Source organism: Coenobita brevimanus, chromosome 94, assembly GCF_032717465.1.
Source record: "Coenobita brevimanus isolate Jiangsu-jjx chromosome 94, ASM3271746v2, whole genome shotgun sequence".
NCBI classification, from domain to species: Eukaryota; Metazoa; Arthropoda; class Malacostraca; order Decapoda; family Coenobitidae; genus Coenobita; species Coenobita brevimanus.
Genome location: NC_137047.1, coordinates 5,566,875 through 5,588,034, shown reverse-complemented (window position 1 = coordinate 5,588,034; position 21,160 = coordinate 5,566,875). Strand labels below are relative to the sequence as shown.

General features: G+C 41.8%; 1 protein-coding gene across 1 annotated transcript in view; it reads left to right on the top strand.

Annotated features, from left to right (window-relative positions):
• Positions 1-7,328: 7,328 nt before the first annotated feature.
• Positions 7,329-21,160, top strand: part of GckIII (Germinal centre kinase III) — a 169,907-nt gene continuing 156,075 nt past the window's right edge. The window contains exon 1 of the mRNA XM_080282612.1: positions 7,329-7,625. Coding sequence (XP_080138738.1) covers positions 7,608-7,625 — 18 coding nt within the window. The 5' untranslated portion in view covers positions 7,329-7,607. The remainder of the gene's footprint in view (positions 7,626-21,160) is intronic.

Here is a 21,160-nt window from a genome sequence, read left to right as displayed (position 1 = left end):
TCTTATGTCTTTCATCTTTGTGGTCATGTGAGATCATGTTGGAGTATCACGTCCTTGTATTCCTCTTTGTTTTTTAGCTTCTTCACTTCCTTCAAACCTTCATATTTGCAGTTCATTAATCAAAGCCCACAAGCAGTGTCTAGGTTTCTCAGCATTTTCATTAAATTTTCCCAGCCTAATAATCTTTCTTCTATTACTCCATTGCATTTTCACTTCCGAGGATTCATGCACTACTTTCACAACAAACCTCTGATCCTCCTGTTTTTTCACTCCTTCTTTCTCCTTAGTTTCTGGTACTTCATAGATGATAATGTTGTTCTTTGGGGTTTCTTCATCTCTCAGTTCTCTCATTGTTTTTGCTTTTCCTTGACTTCTTCTTTAAGTTTATTGTCACTTTCATTCATGCTTAGCTTCAGCTGTTACAATTCTTGCTTAATGGTGTCCTGTGTTGCCTTGTTCCTGACCGTATCTGCGTAATTGGCCTGGTTACTAATCCCACAGGATGTCACTTTATCTTCTAATTCAGTAGCTTTTGCCTCTATAATACTGAGCCTGTTTTCTAGATTTTTATATAGTAGGTCACTGCTATCTATCTTCTCATTAATATCAACTGACTGGGCTTCCACCATCCCTGCCCTTATGACTATACCCTTGGCTTTGCTCCCCTCAGTCATTGATTTGGCCAAATCATCCATTTTTCCCCTCCAACTCAGCATGTCTATTTGATATATTAATATTTTTTGCCTCTGTTTTTTTCACACATCTGTAGTTACATGCAAGCAGTACAGTACCAAACAATCTGTTCATCCACTTTCATCAAGTAATTATATACCTCATCTGGCATGTTATCACATTCAATGTGGAACCATAATTTACATACTGTACCTTACAGGAGACCGCTTTATCCTAGTTTGATACCACAACACCATAGTTACCACAATTTTCTTTGTTGACATTGTCACCATGTTTGCCTGTGACAGCCCCATTCATTCCTCCTCCTCCCATTTTCTCCTCATTTTGTGCCTCACTTCCTCTTTGTCAGCTCATGGTGGTTTTTACTGTATTCTTCACGCCTTCGCAACACTTTATAGATGCAATACGCTTGAACTACTTCTTCCACTTACAAGTTATGGGCTGATATACTGGAGCAACAGCAAATCTGTCCACACTTACATTCCTGCAGTGAAGCTCTATATGCTCAGTTATGCTGATTGATCCATTTAACTATACTAGACCTGTACAACTTCCCTTTTGTACACCATGCATGTATGCTGCAACAGCGCACAATTCAGCTCCTAGCATCATATCTTACTGTCTCGAAAGGGTGAATCCCCCAAGCTAGGACCACTGAACCATATAGCTCTGCAGGACAAGGAGATCCTTGGAGTGACTGTTACTCTCACCAGAAACATGCTACGGTGGTGCTGACTCGAAATGCCAATCCCCTATGGTCGTGGAGTAAGAGCACTACCACTGAGCTACTCCAGCCCCTTACGATCTGGAAGTATATGTAACTGGGGATGGCGTTCAACCGCAGCAGTTTCGGGCTGCCCCAGTTGTGTTGTATTTTCCACCCTGTGATTACTGAATTAAGAGGTAGCCAACGAAGTAAGTAAACCATGGATGACCTGCAAAGTCCTACAGTAAAATGAAAGATGGTGTTCCGCTAAGGGAACCCCTTGTTTTAATTTGAAGTTAATTTCCGCTTATTGGGTAGGAACCTCCCACGTAAGAGATTCAAATTTGAGAGAAACTGCGACCCGTACACTTCACAAAACATTCCATGCTATACAGGGTCAATAATACTACATCTAAGCAACTTTACAGTTCCTACCTCTTACAAGAACCAGTAGATATCAACTATCAACAAAATACTATTCAACACACAATGTTTTCATGCAACCCATATGGGGGTCACTAAGAACAGGTTACAGTGCTTACATTCTTACCTATATTATATTAAAGTTTTTCCAAAAAACTTAAGCGTTTTCATCGTCAAATATTATGCGAAGGTATATCTGAATAAGTTTTAGGGAAGTTTAAGACTCTTTCTGACTATTTCTATATATTACATCATTTTTGTGAAGAGGAATTAAAGACTTTGAAACGTTTTCTCATCTCTATATGATGTAACCTGCATTGCTTCCTCGGGAACAGGAATTGAGGGTTCGATCGAGATTTTCCTCTGTAATCTCTGAAATCTTTGGAATTTCTCTAAAATGTGCATGTTAAAACTTACTGTGCAAATTGTATTATAGATGCAGTTTTCCAAAGTCAACATCTTGATCTTATCTTGACTTCCTTCTAGTTGTTATTATTATTATTATTATTATTATTATTATTATTGTTGTTGTTTTGTTGTTGTTGTTACTAATATTACTATTATCATTATTATTATTGTTATTATTATTGATGCTACTACTACTATTACTACTATTACTATTGTTATTATTATTATTATTATTATTATTATTATTATTATTATATTTGACGGGAAGGGAGATGCTGTAAAACAGTGTAAACTGGAGCGTGGAGTCTTCAGATGCAAAGGTGACTCGAAAGTCCACAAACTGTGATGCGCGTGGTGGTGGAGGTGGAGGGGATGATATTGGAGTAAAAGGGAAAAGAACTTTAGAAAATGAACCGGCCTGGCCTTCAGCACGAGCCCACTGTGTATGCAAAATTGCACAACCATAGATGGTCCACAGCATTCGCAAGCTGTAATGTAGGGGGGGGGGATAGGAGAACCAAGAACCTCGAAAATCAGTAGCCTAACCTTTGCCTTTACCATAGGCCTATTGCTTATGCGGAGTAGCACAAACATAGGTGGTCTGGCTAATGAGTTACAGCGTCCCCAATCTGTGATGTATGCAGGGATACTGAAGGGAAGGGGTCTGCTCTCTTGAAAATCCAAACTGGCCCTTTACACCCTTCACCACAGGTTTATCGTGTTCGTAAAGCTGTTCGGCCAAAGGTAACTTAGCTGCTGAGGTACGACATCAGCAGGCTGAGATGCATGGGAGGTAAGGTGCTGTAGGGGAGGGACTGTTCAAACATGCAAGAGAACATGTTTTAATGTCTGGCAGTGGAGTCTTCAGATCCAAAGTGGTTCTCCATGAAGTGCCACAAGACTGAGTGAAATGCAGTGTCCTGGGAAATGACGTCCTAACTTCACTATGTGGTTTTAAGGCTGATTTTCAGTTTATATATATATATATAAAGTGTTCGTTGAAGATGGAGACGTACATCAACGTCGAGCCAGATATTGTGTTACACTAATCGTTTTGACCATCTACCCTAAAAACTTTCCCACGAGTAAAAGATGAAAACTACGCATAAAATACAGTGCAGTAATGATACAGTACAGTAATACAGTACAGTACTGTAGTTTTGAAGATCAGTAAACTGGACTTACCATAGTTCTGCTAAATGTGTAAAGTAAAATCAAAACTAGCCTAACGACTGAGATATGGCAACCATACCCTGTGATTTGCCAGGGGATGCTGGAGGAAGGAGGGGTCTCAGAACCCTGAAACTCAGTATGGTGGGATTTTTCCAGAAGGCTGTTTTGTTCATTACTTTGAATAGCTGAAGGTGGCCCAGTTACTGAAATATTGCGTCAAGAAGCTGTTGTGCCGTTATGGGATGCTAGGAAAGGAGATGAGATCTATAACCCTGGAAATCAATAACCTTGGTACCTAAATCACATGCCTGTGTGCTTTGGCCTGAAATTGTGGAAAATCTGTTATTTGTATTGCCGAAAGAATTTCCATTCATTCCTGTATAAACCCTTCTTGTACACACACGTCTCACTCTTTTTAGAATCTTTACAAAAACCTCTCCAGTAACTTTCTTCACTAACTTTGTTCCTTTCTCTCCTCTTTTCCTCTCTACTCTCCTCTTCTCCTTATATCAAACTGAGCTTTTGCTCTTATCTTTGCCTCTGACTATCTTGGACGATTCCCGTGCTGATCTTTCAACTCCACTTGCTTCTGACCTCCATACTTGACGTAGAAATGTTTGCAAAACACGGGCACTTCCTTCCCTCAGTACTAATAATGTGTACAGTCACGGTGGGGGGGGGGTATTCTCGTACATTACCTGTTACTTTTCCTTCCAGCACCGGCTCTCTAAAACTCATCATAAGGGATGGATATTGACTATTTTCAATGACTTCAGTGCAGAGATTGTTATAATATTTTCTTGTCTTAGTCACCGTCTTTCCTCATTGAGCCGGACAGCTAACAGAGGTTCTGAGTGAGTTTGTGGGTGTGTGGATCGATGGTTGACCACGAATGAAAGGTTGTCTAGCCCCGAATCTTTTATATCAGCTCCTGTGCCAAGCAATTGCTCTGCAGTGGAGAGATACATGAGATCTTTGGACAGGGTCTACTTAACTCCAGTATGTTCGATGGCATGAACTGAATATAGGGACCTAGATTATACACCCAGATCAATGGTTACGTACTGTAATTCTGAGGAATATATACAAGTATACCTGTTTTCCAAGTCAGTTACTTTTTTTTTATAATGTTTGACATTAAGCAGTGATCAGAAGCGGGGAAGTGAGGTTGGAAGTGAAAAAGTTACTGCATGCCAGTATTGTGATGCCAACCCTAACGTATGGAAGTGAAGCTTGGACCTTGTTAGAGGGACACAAGTCAAGAGTGAGAACAGTGGAAATGAGTTATTTGATAGGAGCATGGTCACATGGAGCGAAAGACTGACAAGTGAGGAAGTGAAGGAGCGTTGTGGTGTGGATGTGGATGTGATAGGAAGCGTTAGGAGAAACACACTGAAGTGGTTTGGCCACGTGGAGAGGAGGGAGAGAGAGACTGACGAAGAGGGTGTATGTGAGTGAGGTGGAGGAGGGGCGAGGAAGGGGGAGGCCAAGGATGTGATGGAGGGCTGGAGTGGAGAGGTATATGAAAGAGTGGTGTGTGAGCTGGGAGCAGGGCAGCGAAATGGAGGGGGACAGGGCTACATGGAGGCGATTTGTTTGTTGCCACTCCTTACGGAATTAAGGCGTCTGGCAATAGACAGATAGATAGATATTTTCTGCGGTCCCATACCCGCAAATACTGCCCAGTTCCGTCGAGCCTCGACGCTTGCTGCCTTCCCTGAAATTCACTTCATCATCATTATTTTAATCCTTTCTGTTCCTCTCCTTTCTTCCAACTTTGTGGAAAGCTATTATGCACAGCTGTACCGTATACAGTTTGAACTGGTCTGCAGTCAATAGTTGGGATGAAGTTGTGTTTCTTTTGTCAAACAACTCTCTTCATCGGTATTTTGTGGCTCCATTTATGAGGTTTTATGGTGCCAGTGTCTGTTGATCCATACCTATCATCCAGTCTTTTTCTGTCCCATCAGGAACATTAGGGCCAGGGGCTAAGCTTCGTAGTTCCGACATTTACTGGAAGTGGCCAACCTTGCTTGTTCTTGAGTGGCATTATGTGCAGGGGAGTAGCTTTTTTTTTTTTTTTTTTTTATAATGTGGTGGGCAACGGACGGCCAAGCCTAATTATTGGGTGACCCAGGAAGTCTTTAGGGGAGTCCCAGTGGCCAGGCAGATATCAGGTGTGGCCAGTGCCACTCCGGCCTCCTCTCCAGCTATGCCACTGGTTATGTGAGCTAAGAATCCCAGCCACCACTCCTTGGATGTATACCTTTACAGGTCCCATCTGGTTGGAGCGCTTTAACTCACTAGATAACTAGAAAGCGCCCAGAGAGCACATACCTCCGCCAGTGCCATTGCCATTAAAAAGGATACAGATCCGTGGGTACAGAATCTGGATCAGGATCCGTCCCCAAATTTAATCAACTCTTTCTTGGTCCATGGCACACCTTTCCACAAAATTTCATTGAAATTCATTGAGAACTTTTGGAGATATTATGCGGGATACTCCGAATCCGGATCCGGCCCCAAATTTAAGCATTTATTCCTTAGCCCATGGCCCACCCTTCCACAAAATTTCATCTAAATCTGTTCTTAACTTTTTGAGTAATCCTGCTAACAGACATACAGGTAAATAAACAAACCAACGCGGGGTAAAACATAACCTCCTTGACGGAGGTAACCAGGAGTCATCTGGTTGTATGATTACCAGCCAACGAAGCAAATGGTTTCTTGGGTTAGGGGAAACCATTTGGCTTGTAACTCAGTGTAAAGTCTCCTGAAGGTGGCATTACATCAACTGAATATTGTGGGGACCCCCATCCACCACTGTCATCTCTAAATGTGTAGTAACTTAGTTACAGTAAGTTTCTTTTACACCTTTTCCTCCAGTTGTTTGCCACTGCTAATTTCAGCTGAATATATATTTTTATAGTTATCAGTTATTTATCTTTTAAATTCTGAAATATTCCCAGTTTCTTGATTAATGACCCAGTTATAGTCTACTGTTGAATCACTACGAAATCCGATTTGCACTCATTATCTGAGCTGTGTAAAGTATTAGGATAGTTAATCTTGCTAGAAATTTTGTAAAAAATCTGTAGTGTACAATTTATGGTAGAAAATTAGACTTACTGGATGATAGTTTTTAGGTCTTTAATGTCTTTCGTGAAGGAATGCAATAATAACAAGCATTTTCTATGTGAACACTGCTTTGACTTCAGAGCAGTTTATCTTTACTAGTCTAAATAAAAATCATCTACATCCTTAATCGTTGTTTAGATAGTCGTCACTTCCTGCAGTATCCTAGCCTCAAATTTCTCTCCCTCTCTCTCTCTCTTTTTCTGTATGCTGAGGCACGTCCATGGTACCACGTAGGTTGCCAAAGATTCACTTATGTGACAGTGTTATACAGCATGATTTATTTCTTCATTTCAGTACTAATATTATAACCCTTTGTACTACTTTTGTGTAATCAATTCATGTATCTCGCACAGCATAGCCTATCGCGAAAGAGGTCGATCATATTTGCAACAACAAATATCCGAAATCATTGATAATGATGCCGGAGGAATCATGTTTCCTGATCACTGTACAAATTAATATGATGAATATGCAATTAACTGAAGCCTTTTTGCTATTACTGAGCTCGAGAATGATTATTAGATTCGCATCGAGTTTAAATTTCCCACCAGATGACAGATGCTAATCTTGTTTTAATTCGTACTGCTCTTAATGCTCATAACAACAGAGATAGCTTTATTTGTATGAGTAAAAGTAAGTTAATAATAAATAACCAAAAATCACATATATCGCCAATCGTAACACATTTATCGTGAATGCAAGAAAGAACTAGATTGTGCAGCGGAGATGGCGTTACGTGGCTGCTGGGTGTATCGCCGCCGCTACCACCACATCCAACATGGCGCCGACATTCAGTGGCACACGAAGGGATTAAACTCATACTGCGGCGTCCTGTTGTCCTACCGGCCATGACGTGAAATGCTGGTGTCTGAGCGGTTCATGAATATAAGATAGTTCATCTCGTTTCATAAGAAAGTGCGTAAACTGTGTGTGTGTTGAGGTGGAAAACAAGTGGAGAGGTGCAGTGTTTTGAGTTTACCTGTGTTGATCGTAAGTGTCAAAATCAGGTGACAGCAGCCTCACCTAGCCTCTGGATGACCTTACCAACACCGCATACCTAGCAGCCATGGCCTTCAACGACTCGGTAAGTGCAGTGTCTGTCATTCTTTCAGGTCGTAAGATCGTGAATGGAAGAGACAGATGTGCCACTGTGGTTTTGTTTTGGTTGGTTTTCAGGGTTTGTTCACAACCTTGATCAATACTTCCATGATATTGCTCGTTGTCATGTTACCGGAGCCTGGCCCCTTTATTATTTCTAAGTGTCACCGTAACTTAATTGTATCATATGATCGACGTGATCTAAGTAATAAATATGGCACAGTTGATATGATACAGGGCTGAGGAAATTTGACAGCTCATTGGTCACAAGCTTGGCACGGCAGAAATTTTTTTGATAGTGCATGATTGAATATGTATTGCAGAAAAGAAGCTTGAGACTACTTCATTGTCCCCCAGGTACATTAGTATTCACCAGATAATCATGATGGACAAAAAAGTTCCCAGATAATTTAACAAAGCTTGGCATTCATATGCACCTTTGAGATATGCTGGTGTGCTGTAGATATTGTCATGCAGTCCAACAATTTAAGAGTGTTCTAGAATGAAATATGTAAAAGATCATTAGCAATGTGTGTTTCCATTTCTTTGTTGGCATATTAGTTGTCTGAGCTAATGTGTTTGTTTAAGTATTACCTAATCAGCAAGTCATAGTCATCCTTCCTGCAGTTGGCCATTTAGCCTATGTACTGCAGCTGTGGGAAAACCAATTGTATTAGTCTCTGAGAATGGCAGTACAGTTGTTCATTTCTTAATGAAGCATGGATAACAATATGACATCTGAAAAAGTACACCATCTTTGGAAGAAATCCTACAGCTATTATCATGGCCAAGGGTGTTAAGGATACTACTGATTATATTCTCCAGTAGATAATATCATTATTATTTTCAGTCCTTAGGCTTGATCTAATTTGATTTCATAGGCTGTGGAAAAGAAAAATTTGTTGCCACAACAGAACTATTAAAAATTGTTTTTACAAATAAATAACAACACTCATGTGTCACAAATTTGCCTCAGGAACATATTGTAATATACTGTTGAAATAAGTGAAATCTTCGAGTTATGCTACAGGCTTTGGCACCAATTAACAGTACCGAAAACCACATACAGTTCAGATATTTTACACTGTTAGAGTATTAGCACCTGCTTAATATGTATTTATTTATTTATTTTTAGTATACCATACTGTACCATACATCTATCTATCTATCTATCTATAGCCCGACGCCCTAATCCCGCAAAGGGTGGCTGCAGACAAAACGCCTCCAAGTCACTCTGTCACCCACCATTTGACTCCCCTCCCCTCAACTCACCCCCCCCTCCCTCATATACCTCTCAACTCCATCCCTCCACCTCATCCTCGGTCTACCCCTCCCTCTCCCTCCCTCCACCTCACCCACATACACCCTCTTAGTCAGTCTTTCACTCTCCATCCTCTCCACATGTCCAAACCACCTCAGTGTATTTCTCCTAATCTTTTCAACCACATCCACATCTACCCCACAACATTCCTTCACTTCTTCATTCATCAACCTGTCCCTCCATGTCACTCCACATGCTCCTCTCAAGTAACTCATTTCCACTGCTCTCACTCTTGACTTGTTCCCCTCTTGCAAGGTCCACGCCTCGCTTCCATACGTCAGGGTAGGGATCACAATACCATCATGCAGAGACTTCTTAACTTCCATACTCACCTCCCTATTTCTCATCACTGCTTTCAGTGTGCCAACAACCTTCCTTCCCTGCTGTACCCTTTCACGTACTTCATCCCCCAAAGTTCCATCCTTACTCATCACACTACCCAAGTACTTGAATGCACTCACATTCTCCATATCCTCACCATCCAACCTCACTGCACACTCTGTGACTTCAGTACCATACATACTACCATAAAATGAGAAGGTCTTACAGAATTTTGTTAATTTCTTGGGCTAAATATGCCACAAAAATTAAGTAGGATGAATGGAAATGAGTTATTTGAGTGGAGGGTATATATACTGTACTTAAAGGAGACATGGGACCACCTCAGATAATTAAAAAAAAATTTTACTTACACTTGGATTGATTCAGAGACTATGTAAAGGTGTATAGAAGTGCATATTCATTTATGAAGAGGGTCCATCCAGAAATAAGGAAAATAAAGGATTGGTTAGGTTAGTTTCGTATAAGTTTGGTTGGGTTAGGTTAGGATAAATTAGGGTAGATATGGTTAGGTTTGGATAAATTAGGTAGGTTGTTTTAATATTTTGGTTAGTTTTGGATAATCAGCACTGATAAGGGTAAGTTTGTGCCAAAAATAACATTCTAAGATGCCCTTCATCTGTCTTCGTCGCACGAGATTGTTTGGCACAGCTGGGGATTATACACAAAGATCACTTATTAAATGCCATTCACCAGTTCTAAAAGAAAAGAAAAAAAACTTTGAAAATGCATTCAGAAAGTACCGGTAGTCAGATAATCACATGAAAGACTTTGGTATGGAACAAAACTGAGGAAAAGTGCAAAATAAGGTGGTCCTGTGTCTCCTTGAAGATTATGGAGAGGAGCATGTGCATACGGTACATGTGGAGAGACAGACAAGTGAGAAAGGTTAAGAGTATTGTGAAATTGATGTGGATGTGCTGGAAAACTTAAGAAGTAAAAGTTGGAAAAGGACAGTGGATATCAAGGATAAGTTGGGATAGAGCAGAGGTATATGAGAGGTGGTGAGTGTTAGAGGAAGGGCAAGCTGATATCTGAGGACAGCTTGTCATGAAGCTGTTTGTTTGGTGCCACCCCTTCTGGTAGTAAGGAATCTGGCTTTACAGTAGTATATACCGTAGATTATTTACTAGTTTCATTGTTGATAAGTTATTATTGCTGAGTATTTGATTGACCTAGAAACTGTGGCTTAGGAAAATAACTTTCTTGCCTCATGCATAAAAAAGCATGATTTTTATTTTTATTTCTTATTCTTTTTTGCCATACTATCTCAGCAACTGTGATGAAATATTTGTGCCTAAATTTCTGGATTGACATGTATCATAGTTTTCCACCTCAGTTTCATGAAGTTTAAGTGGTTTTTGGTAAGCTGAATTATATATAGGTTACTGTAATTTTATTTTATCAAAGACCAAAAATATGAGAATCAAGTGGAAGAGGGCATGCTAAACTATGGGTAGCTACACCATACAACTTTCTAGGTCAACATCTGTACTTGAGCAGTAATGAGCACCAATAAAAAGGCTGGAAAAATTCAGTTTCAGTTCTCAATTGAGGTACCGCATGTTGCAGTCAAGCCACTGCCTCGATTGAGGTATGATAAGTCACAGGTGAAAAAGTAGATTAGAGACCTAATAGTTCAGCAAAGAAAATTAGACTAATGGGGTCTAAAAGTGAATGGAAAAAAAAAAAAAAAAAAAATTGATGCAGCTTGCTAAATATTAAAACTGAAGTGATGGAAAATTGTAAATTTGAGCCAAGTCAGTACCATAACTGATTAATAGATGAAATATGTACGGTTTAGGAAATGAAAGCCATGTTTCCTATGTACAGTATGGTACTGAAATTTTAATACAAAGAAAAATGAAAAGCTGAGCCAGTCCTGTAAGCGCTGGTAGAGGATTGAAAGCTTGAAAATTACGACCCTCAATATGATACTTTCAAGGGTGGTACTTGTATGGATATACTGGTACTGTAATATTTAAATGAAACCAGGCTAGAATATTAACCTTGGAAGTCTTTGTTAGTAACGGTAACTCGAAATAACTTGAAACATTTGTTAAATGGTTCCAAGTTTACTACTGGTAATTGTTGTTATTATTTATTTTTTATTTTAAAGATTATTTTTAATATTTTGTTTTTCCTTCCTCTTTTCATCATCTAAAAAAAAAAAAAAAAAAAAAAAAAAATTGAATGCATACCAATTGGAGTAGCTGTGTCTGAAATGGTGAATTTATCCAAGGGGTATAATGAACTGATCAAGTTAATGAGGATTGTTCTGAGCCAGTCAGCCTGAGGAGCGTCTCCTAAGTTGAATGAAATTGTGTGACAGTACTGTACCACAGCTACTGTGCCATACGGTAGATACAATAAAAATACTTCTGTATACCGAAAGGCAGCAATAGCCCTAGTGCAGTATAGCATATACTGTATATATATATATATATATATATATATATATATATATATATATATATATATATATATATTGGTACAGTATTTCTGCTAGTATTAAATGTAAAGATTTCATTAATAACATTTCCACACTTTTTCACAGGCCTCTCAGTCACAGGTAAGACCAGTATTAATTGTTCAGTCAGAGCATGTAGGCTAACACAAGATACTGTACCCTACCAGCCTTGGACTTTGCACAGATTTTATCTAAAGCACAGCATGACCATACTGCATCCTTGTCAGATATTTAGATATTGCACATTGTACTGTACTCAGTGAGCCCTTGGTTATCACGCATAATTGGTACCAAACATGGTGTGTGGTAATGGAATTGCACAGTAATGAAATCACATAACCTGTGGGATTTATCCTAAATAGTACCAGGTATCCCAAGTGCAAACCCAGATTATCCCCTTTACAACACTTAGGCCTTTCTAAATAAATATATACTGTTAAGTATCAGAAACACACATAGGCATGGTTAGGTAAATAAAAGGTGATGAAATGGGTACAATATGGAAGAAACACATACCAGAGAGAGGGCTGAGATGGCTTAAGGCTGAGGCAAGGGGGTGGAGAGTTAGTGGTCTCCTCTACTTGGGAATAACTCATTGGGTAGGACCACATCTTTGAATCCCTTAAAACCATCAGAAACCACAGGTACTGCGCCATCATTGTTGGCAGAAACCTGCTGAGGTGCACAATAATGATGTTTTTGATCCGAGAAATGTGCAATAAAGGCAGGAATGCAGAGTTTTGTCTTGCATTGATAACAAAAACTACAACAGTAGCTATAACCAAGTATGTGATAACAAAGGGATTGCTGTACCTAGGTAAAGTGTATACCGTAACGGTAATTTGTATATTTCATTTTTAAGAAGTAGTCAGTGTATAGCAGTGAGTAAATACACTTCTGTACATTTACTTTACCAGCACAGATGCTACACTGGTACTTGACTGTTGCATCTGAGTAAAGCTATCATGAAACAGTGTTAATGCTTTTACTGTGTTCAAGTTACTTCTCCAAGAACTAACTTCTCGTCCATCCCCTCCCTCTAATTGTAACATATGCCTTTGGTTAACCCGTGAGTATACAGTAGATGCTCAATTTAATGAATGTTTTAGCAGAAGCTCGAGAAAATGGATTTTTTAAATTTCTGGTATGGTTCTGGTTAGTACTTGGATGGGTGACCGCCTGGGAACACCAGATGCTGTTGGCATCCCTACGTGTCAAGTGGGGTTGGTGGAGGATTAGTGCCCCTCCCTGTAAAACAATTAACTCTAAGCCCTTGGCCACCCCATCTGGGATTCATGGCATCTGGCAATGAATGAATGAATGATGATTTTTACCGTAAGCCAAGAAACCATTTACAGCGCTGGGTGGTAACTATATAACCAAACCATGCGCGCTTCCTATGTGTTGACAAGTGGGTTGGTGGAGGGTTAGTGCCCCTCCCCATAAAACAACTGAAAGTCAAATGGCCACCTCTTATGGGATTATGGCATCTGGCAGTAGATAGATAGATTTTTGCCATTTGACAGAAAATTTCTGTTAAATCAAACAATTCATTTAAGGAAATTCCATACACAGCAATGCATTTCTGGGGGTATTAATTATGGGTTCAGACTGCTGTGTTTAGTTCCTTACACAGCAATGCATTTCTGGGGGTATTAATTATGGGTTCAGACTGCTGTGTTTAGCACTGAGAGTTAGCACAGTTTCCTAGGATATGGTTGCTTTCAAGGACTTAATGGAAAATAGCTCGAAATAAGGTACCTGAACATCCTTTTATGTATACCGGAATATTTTCCTTTTTATTGAGCCTTGGTTACAGAACTCAATTTAATGGAAAATTGGAGATAACGAAATGGAGGTTGGCTGCGTTAGTTTGTTAAACTGAGCATCAACTGTACCGGTACTTTACTCTCGGCTTGTTTCGGCCTAAAAACTGAGCACCGTACTACATCAGCATAAGCAACAACCATAGAAAATGTAGGCCATTTTTATGATGACTTTTTAAGTTATAAAGTTTTTTTTTTTTTTTCTTATTTAAGATAAAGTTTCCTCTTCTGGAATAGGCCACAGGATTGAGGAGTGTGTTGAAGTTTAGGTCTAGCTGCATTTCGAGCCTTATACTTGAATGAAGGTGCTTTACTTGAATACAGCATCTTAATACTTTTGTGCCTCGTAGTTGAGGTGACTATGTATTCATTTAATTTCGTTTTGTTTATAAAGTTTCCAGCATGCTTGCATGTGTTGGCCTTGGTCATGTAATGACAGTTCTCCATGTTGTTTGATCTCTGGCAGCTTCCCTGTTCAGTCCTTTATCCCTGAGGTCACACTATGACCTTGTCCCAAGTCTTGTTCGATGTGCCTCTTGCAACGTAACTCCAGTGTTCACACTTCTCACTTTCTGCACCCAACTGTATTCCCCCATCCTCTCCACATGCTCAGACCGTTTGATTTACCCCACGTCATCACAACACCAGTAGGCCCATACTCCAATCCCATCCTCCCTCTCAACTCTTCCATTGTAAACCTAGTCCCCCCCAGACCTCGCATTCAAGGATGCACTGCACATCAATCTAATCGTTGTCATTTGTGTGTGTTTGAACCTACATGTGTGTGTGTGTGTGTGTACATAACAATTTAGTACAGCTTTACCTTTTCTTCTTTAAATCTTTGGGTTTTTGACACTCCCGGGTATTGGTAAACCATAAACTTGAGATCCAGGTGAACTTTGTTTTGTCTAACACTTCTGCCGTGTTGAGGAGGTTTTCATAATGTGAATGGCGAGAAGTTCATTAGTCTGTTTCTGACCATTTGTGAGTCACCTGTGGAGCAAAGGATAATGTAAATCTGATTGACTAAAATTGGGTTTGATGTTCACTTTTTCATAAGGTAGGCTATTCTAAACTTGGGTGGCCGGAACTGTTCTCATGGTACAGTGATTATTTAGGTACAGCAGAAATTGTGCTTTCACAAAAGACCTCCTAACTGTAAGTAGCTCTTGGGTTATTGGCTCTGCAGCTAGTACACGTCATCAGTAATCTATCGTCTGATTCCACCATTAGGGAAGAACAAAAAAAGTGGAGTGTAACAGTCAGTGGAAAGTAAAAGCATGAAAACTCACAGATGAACTGACTTATTTGGTAGCCATCATGTAGGGACAAACGACGCTGTTTGAATAAGAGAACAGACAAGTTACTTTATAAAATCATCATAGCTATAAAGTAGATATGGGAGAGGTCATGTCACATCTTTCATAAAAGAAATAACAGATGAGTATCAAGGAAACAGAGTGGCAACCTAGAGGTAGCACGAGAAGAAGAGACAGAGAACAGGACTGTTTAGTATCTTACATCTTTATATCTCTAGTATCCATAAGCTTATTGGTATCAGTGTCACTTCAGTGATAGTGTACTGTTATGTTAGCGCTGCTTTGAACTTTAAGTTTGTCGCCTAATCTCAGTACGTAGGCAGCTGAATTTATCACACCGTCTTTGGCATTTATGGTACCTACTGTACTGTATCCCTTTTTTTTTTTTTTTTTTTTCTCGAGTAGGCTACTGAAAAAACATCAAAAGGAGAGGCTTCATTTATAGTACTGTCGTGTGCATGCAAAATAATACAGTGCAGTAAAAGTGATTAGTTTATAAATATTCGGGCACTGCATTGTAACCGTAGGTATTGGAGTTAGGTTACGTATTGCAGTTTGAGTTTTATTAGGTTAGTATTGTTATTATTATCACGTCTGTTACTTGAATTTTGTGTTTGATTAATGTTAAAAGTCTAATGTATTTTCCCCATGCACAGCAGGTAAGTTGCCACGGGAGTAGACCGTAGACCAGCAGTGGTGGTAAGTGGCAAAGTAATCTTTTCTTGTGTGCGAAATGTTGGTAGTGTGCTTTGTCTCTAATTATGGAGTTGTAGACCGTCATATGTATTCGTATTATGCTGTCATTTTTGTCCTGTTTGAAGTAGTAACCTTTGTCTTATATAAACGCTTGGGATAATATGACACAGGTGATGCTAAATTTTTAGCTTTGGAAGAGAGAGAGAGAGAGAGAGAGAGAGAGAGAGAGAGAACTGGGGGTAAAGGGGAAGATCGACGACGACAATGTCTTTAACCCCATCAGCACGATGAAATTTGTTACTGCCACTCCAGTTTTCTACACGTTAGGAGAGATTCCTCGTAGTGAAGAGGCTAGAAACAGTCGCCATTGAATCCATACAGCATGATGATTACTAGCATTTTATTCTTGCAGCCTCCACTAGACTTTTTTATTCAACTCAGGAGAGAGGAGTCAAGAAGTTCGGTTTAGGGGAATAGTGAGGAATTAGCGACCAAGGAAAAATGGGGGGGAAATGAATTCCCCAAGCTAGACTTTGATAGATCATATAGCCCCGCTGGGTGACGGGAGAGCGCTACCTCTCCCAGCAGGGCAGCTACCTGGGCGGGGTGCGAACTCTTGGAAGATCTGGGGAGACGAGAGGAAAGGAGGGAAATTGAGGGAAGGACGGAGGGAGGGAGGGACGATGGGTTAGATAGGATAGAATGCGAAGGGAAGGAGAGTTTGTGGGGAGAGTATAAGAGGGATAGAGCGGGAGGAGGGTTAGGAAGAGGAGAGGAGGGTGAGGGAGGGAAGGGGCGGGGAGAGTAGAGTGGAAGGGAGGGAAGATTTTGGGAGACGAGAGGCAAAGTTAGGGAAGAGGAGAGGAGGGGAAGAAAGGCAAGGGGAGTTTGAGAAGAGAAGAAATGGAAAGGAGGGAGAGGGTTTGAGGAAAGGAGAGGAAGGGATGGGGCGTTGGGGAGAGGAGGGGAAGGGAAGGAAAGGGAGGGTTGGGGGGAGTAACCTTGGCCAACCCTGAGGAGTTCATAGTTATTCTGTACAGGGAGTGACGGAGAGGTGCGTGGTATTCATATTGGTGCCAGTTAAGCGAACTTTGAGATGGGATGATTTGATAGTGCATATAAAAGGAATTCTCGGTAACAAGTGATTAGTTGGCCTGATAATGTTAAAGTTGACGGACTGATGATTGGACGTGGCGTTTTATCGTGTGTGTGTGTGTGTGTGTGTGTGTGTGTGTGTGTGTGTGTGTGTGTGTGATTGACAGGTGAACAGTGTTTTTCCTCTAAATTTTTGTTATTTTGCGCTTAAAGGTAGTTTGGAGGTTTGAGACACGTATGTTTGGAAACGATTAACTGGTGTGCACTATTTTCGAAGGTATTTGCTGGCGTGTGCTGACAGTTGTTTACAAATGGACATTTATGTGGTGAGGCAAGGCGATATAAATAAGGTGGAATGTCACACTGAAGGTGATGATGATGATCATATGATGATGATGATAATGATATGATGATGATGATGATGATGATGATGGTACATATGTTCTTTGTATAACAACAGGGTATTGCTGGTTGACAACGCACCTGCGATTGGGAAGGGTGAACAGCGTGTGTGTGTGTGGACATAGTGTAGGGAATTTGTGTAAGTGATTGTATGCCACTAACCACCTGTGGTTGGTTTGTGTGGATATTTTGTTGTTGTTTTATTGTTCATTAACTTCAGTTTGTCCGGGCGAGCGTATCCATCGGAAGTGTACTGGTGGCAGATGGATGTGTGGATACAGATGATGCATGTTGTGTGGGTAGAGGAGGTGGATGCAGGAACTGAGGCATTGTTGGTCAATACACAGAGGAGGTTGGGTGCTGCATACCTCAGTCTCACCGGTATTGCAAGGGCTTCACTCCAGCAACACCCTCCCTCCCTCACCTCACTCATGCCACTCCTTTTCCCCCATCCCATCCCACTCACACCCCTCTGCCCCACCATCCTTGCGTCTCCTCCCCATCATTCCTCTTCCTTTTCCCCCAACAATTTTGCTTTTTACTCCACCATTCCCGCTATCTTTATACATCATTCCATTTTCCACATTTCCTGTCCCCAGCATTCCTCCTTCTCTTCCCTACCATTGCTGTCTCTCTCATCTTTCCCACTTCGCACTGCTATTACTGCCTCCTCTGCCTCTCTTCCCCACCGTTTCTACTGCTTACTACCATTACTACCTCCTGTGCTTCTCTTCCTCACCGCTCCTACTTCTCACTACCACTACTGCCTCCTCAGCCTCTCTTCCTCACCTTTCATACTTTTCTTCCCCACCATTCGTGCTTCCTTCCCCCCCTCCCCCTGCCGTCATTGGTTTTCAAATATTCATACTTGCCCCTTCATCATTCCTCCTTTCCCCCTCACTGTAGTCACCTGTCATTCATTCTTTTACTCCCCTTCTTCCCTCACCACACCATAGCATTTGTCTAAACACACACCACAGTCCTACAACATGCCTCCTCGCCTACGTTTCTCCCACCACACACACTGCCTGCTACGTCCAGTCTTGTATGAGCAGTAACACGTTCAGTATTATTGTCTGGCACTCCTACCAGACTATCTACAGCGTGCTCGTCTACTTTCCACCACCACTACAGTCTTCGCCGTCAGAGCCAGTAATCTCCAGCTCACTTACCCCGTTCATTCTCGTCCTTTCATTCTTTATCTTCTCCCTCCCTTCCACAGACAACTAATCGTCTGATCCATTCCTAGCTCCACAGCACCTTCATTCTCATCCCCTTTAACCGTGTCCTCTGACTGACGCACTTTCCACTACTACCACATCTGTCACTCCCGTACTACTCCTACTCATACCAACACATTCTCCCACATTACACCAACCTTCCCCATTCTTACCACATCATTCGTACTCCACTCAAAACACATCACTTCCTCATGACCATCATCACTCACACCACATCTCAAAACACATCTCTCCCTCATAACTGTCACCACTCATACTCACCACTATACTCCTATTCACTTTCCACAAAACTTCGTTCCCACACCACCGCCATTACTACTTAAACCACCATACATACACACCACCACCATTACCACCCATACCACCATACATTCTCACCATCACCATTATCAACCTTAGCTCCATACTTCACCATCACCTACCACCTGTACCACTGGTAGCACCGTACTGACCCTCCTCGCCACCATCAGTATCGTTTATACCACCATACTTCCTCACCACCACTGTTGCCACTCTACCACGTGGCTTCACCTCTATATCTCATACCCACTCATACTTACATCGTACTCTATACTCATACCTACTCATACTTACATCATACTCCCTTACTCATACCTACTCCCGCAAACCATACCTTCATCATCCGCACCACCTCACTCGCTCACCACCACACCTTTGTATCATTATCCACACCTTCCTTCTCATTACCACCCTTCCATCGTCACGAACACAGCAACATCCTCACCAGCACACCTTCCTCATCGTATACTCTGTTCGTACCACCACACTCCCTCACCACACGCACCACCTTCCTACCTACCATCATCACAACCAATATTGGCAGAAATACCACCAGTATCACTCGCACCAGTACCACAATCACCACCACCACCACTTTCACCTCCGCCGCGCCCATTCAGGTACTAGTTTATTCATGGTATAAGCTAGGCATGGCAGCATATATTTTCCAGGAGTGAGGGAATATTGCTTGTGAATAAATTTGTGGTTGCCCAGGTACCGTTGCTTACCTGCCCCTCTCACCCTTCTCACGACCTTAACCAGTTACTTTTTTTCCTTTTTGTATATATTCAATCTTTTGTCCTTCCTCCTTTTCGTTTTTTATTTCTTTTATTCTCTTCCTATCTTCGCTGCCTTCCGGCCTTGAGTTTCCCTTTTCTTCTCCGCCGTCACTTTCTATTTCGTTTCCCCAAATTTCTCTCTCTCTCTCTCTCTCTCTCTCCTACTTTCTCCTCTCTCACCCCCTATCTCCTCCTCCCTACCCCTCACCTCCTCCCCTTTCGACCTCTCCTTCATGCCTTCTCCGACCTCTCTCACTCTCCAGTCTCCCGTCGTTGCGTCAGAGCAGCGGTAGGCACAGAGTAAAAAGGCAATCAGACGTGAAGTACTCCAAGAGGCTGCTGGAATTTGGAACCACCTGACTTGTATATTTACCTTATATTTAATGTAACGAGAATAATTAGCCATGATTGTTTATAAGGGGAGGTAAGTATTCCGTGCTGTTTGGGCAGTTGCTTATTAATGAACGCTGTATACGGAGGAAACAGTTTACAAAAATACTGCTCTAAAATCTGAAAGAAAATGTCATGCATGCTAGGCGTCACGAAGTCTACCCTGGTGCTCTTTGCTCAAATGTCAGAGGCAAGCGGTTGTGGGTCAAGTTCTTGTTCTTATTGGGGCTGCTTGGGGTGGGGCAGGAGGATGGGGGTGTGGGCGGGGAGGAGGGTGGGGGTATGGATGGGGAAGGGGAGGGATAGGAGGTGGGGTGCAGAGGAGGGGCAAAAGCAAGGAAATGAAGATTGTGTTAGAGAGAGAGTGAGAGGAGAGGGAAAGTCGAACGGATGAGTAGTTAGGAAGAAAACTGGGAAAGATAGATGGGATGAGGAAGCGGAATATTATGGGATATAGATGGGGAAAGGTTAGGCAGTATAGTGGAGAGGGGTGATTTTGGAGAGAGCACAGGGAAAATTGATTCAAGGATAGTCTCAGGGGAAATCAAGGAAAGTGAAGTTGATATGGAGAGAGGAAAAATGTTTGGAAGTTCGAATGTAGGGAAAGTAAAAAGGTGTTAAATGAAGGGAAATCTGGAGCTGGGGTATGAAGGAGGAAGTTTGGGATAGAGGAGGGGAAGACGATAGGGAAGGAAAGGTACCACTGGTTGGGGATTGGGGAATAGGGGATGAGGAGAGGAATTGGGAGGGAGGGGAGAATATGAAGTTTGGAGTTCCATTGATTTTCGAGCTGGAAAGAGACAAGAAATGTTTATCCTTGGCTGAGCTGGGCAGAGTCGAGAGAGGCGACCCGGGAGGAAATGAGAAAAGGAAGGCCGGGAGGGGGGGCCAGGAGATTAAGGGGGGAAGGAGTGGGCAGGTGACAGTGGCAGGGTGGAAGGGGAGGTGGAAGAGGAGATTGTGGCAGGGAGGAAGGTAGAGAAGACGGAGATTGAGGTGGTGATGTGGAGGAGGACGGAGATTGCGGCAGGGAAGAAAGGGAAAGTGGAGAGAAGACGGAGGAAAGTGAGTGGGAAACGGAAGGTAAGAGAGGGAAGGAGGACAATAGGTTGAGGAAGGGAGGGGAAATGAGGAGGACGGGTGATTGAGACAGGAAAGGGCAGGATGGAAGACAGGATATTGAAAGAGGAAATATAGGAGACGGCAGAGATGATCGGAATATTATGGGAGGGAAGGAGCAAAGGGAAAGGAGGACAGGAGTTGAGGCAGGGAAAAGAGGTATTGAAGACAGGAGGTTGAGGCAGGAAAGAGAGGGAAGGACAGGATACTGAGGCAGGAAAGAG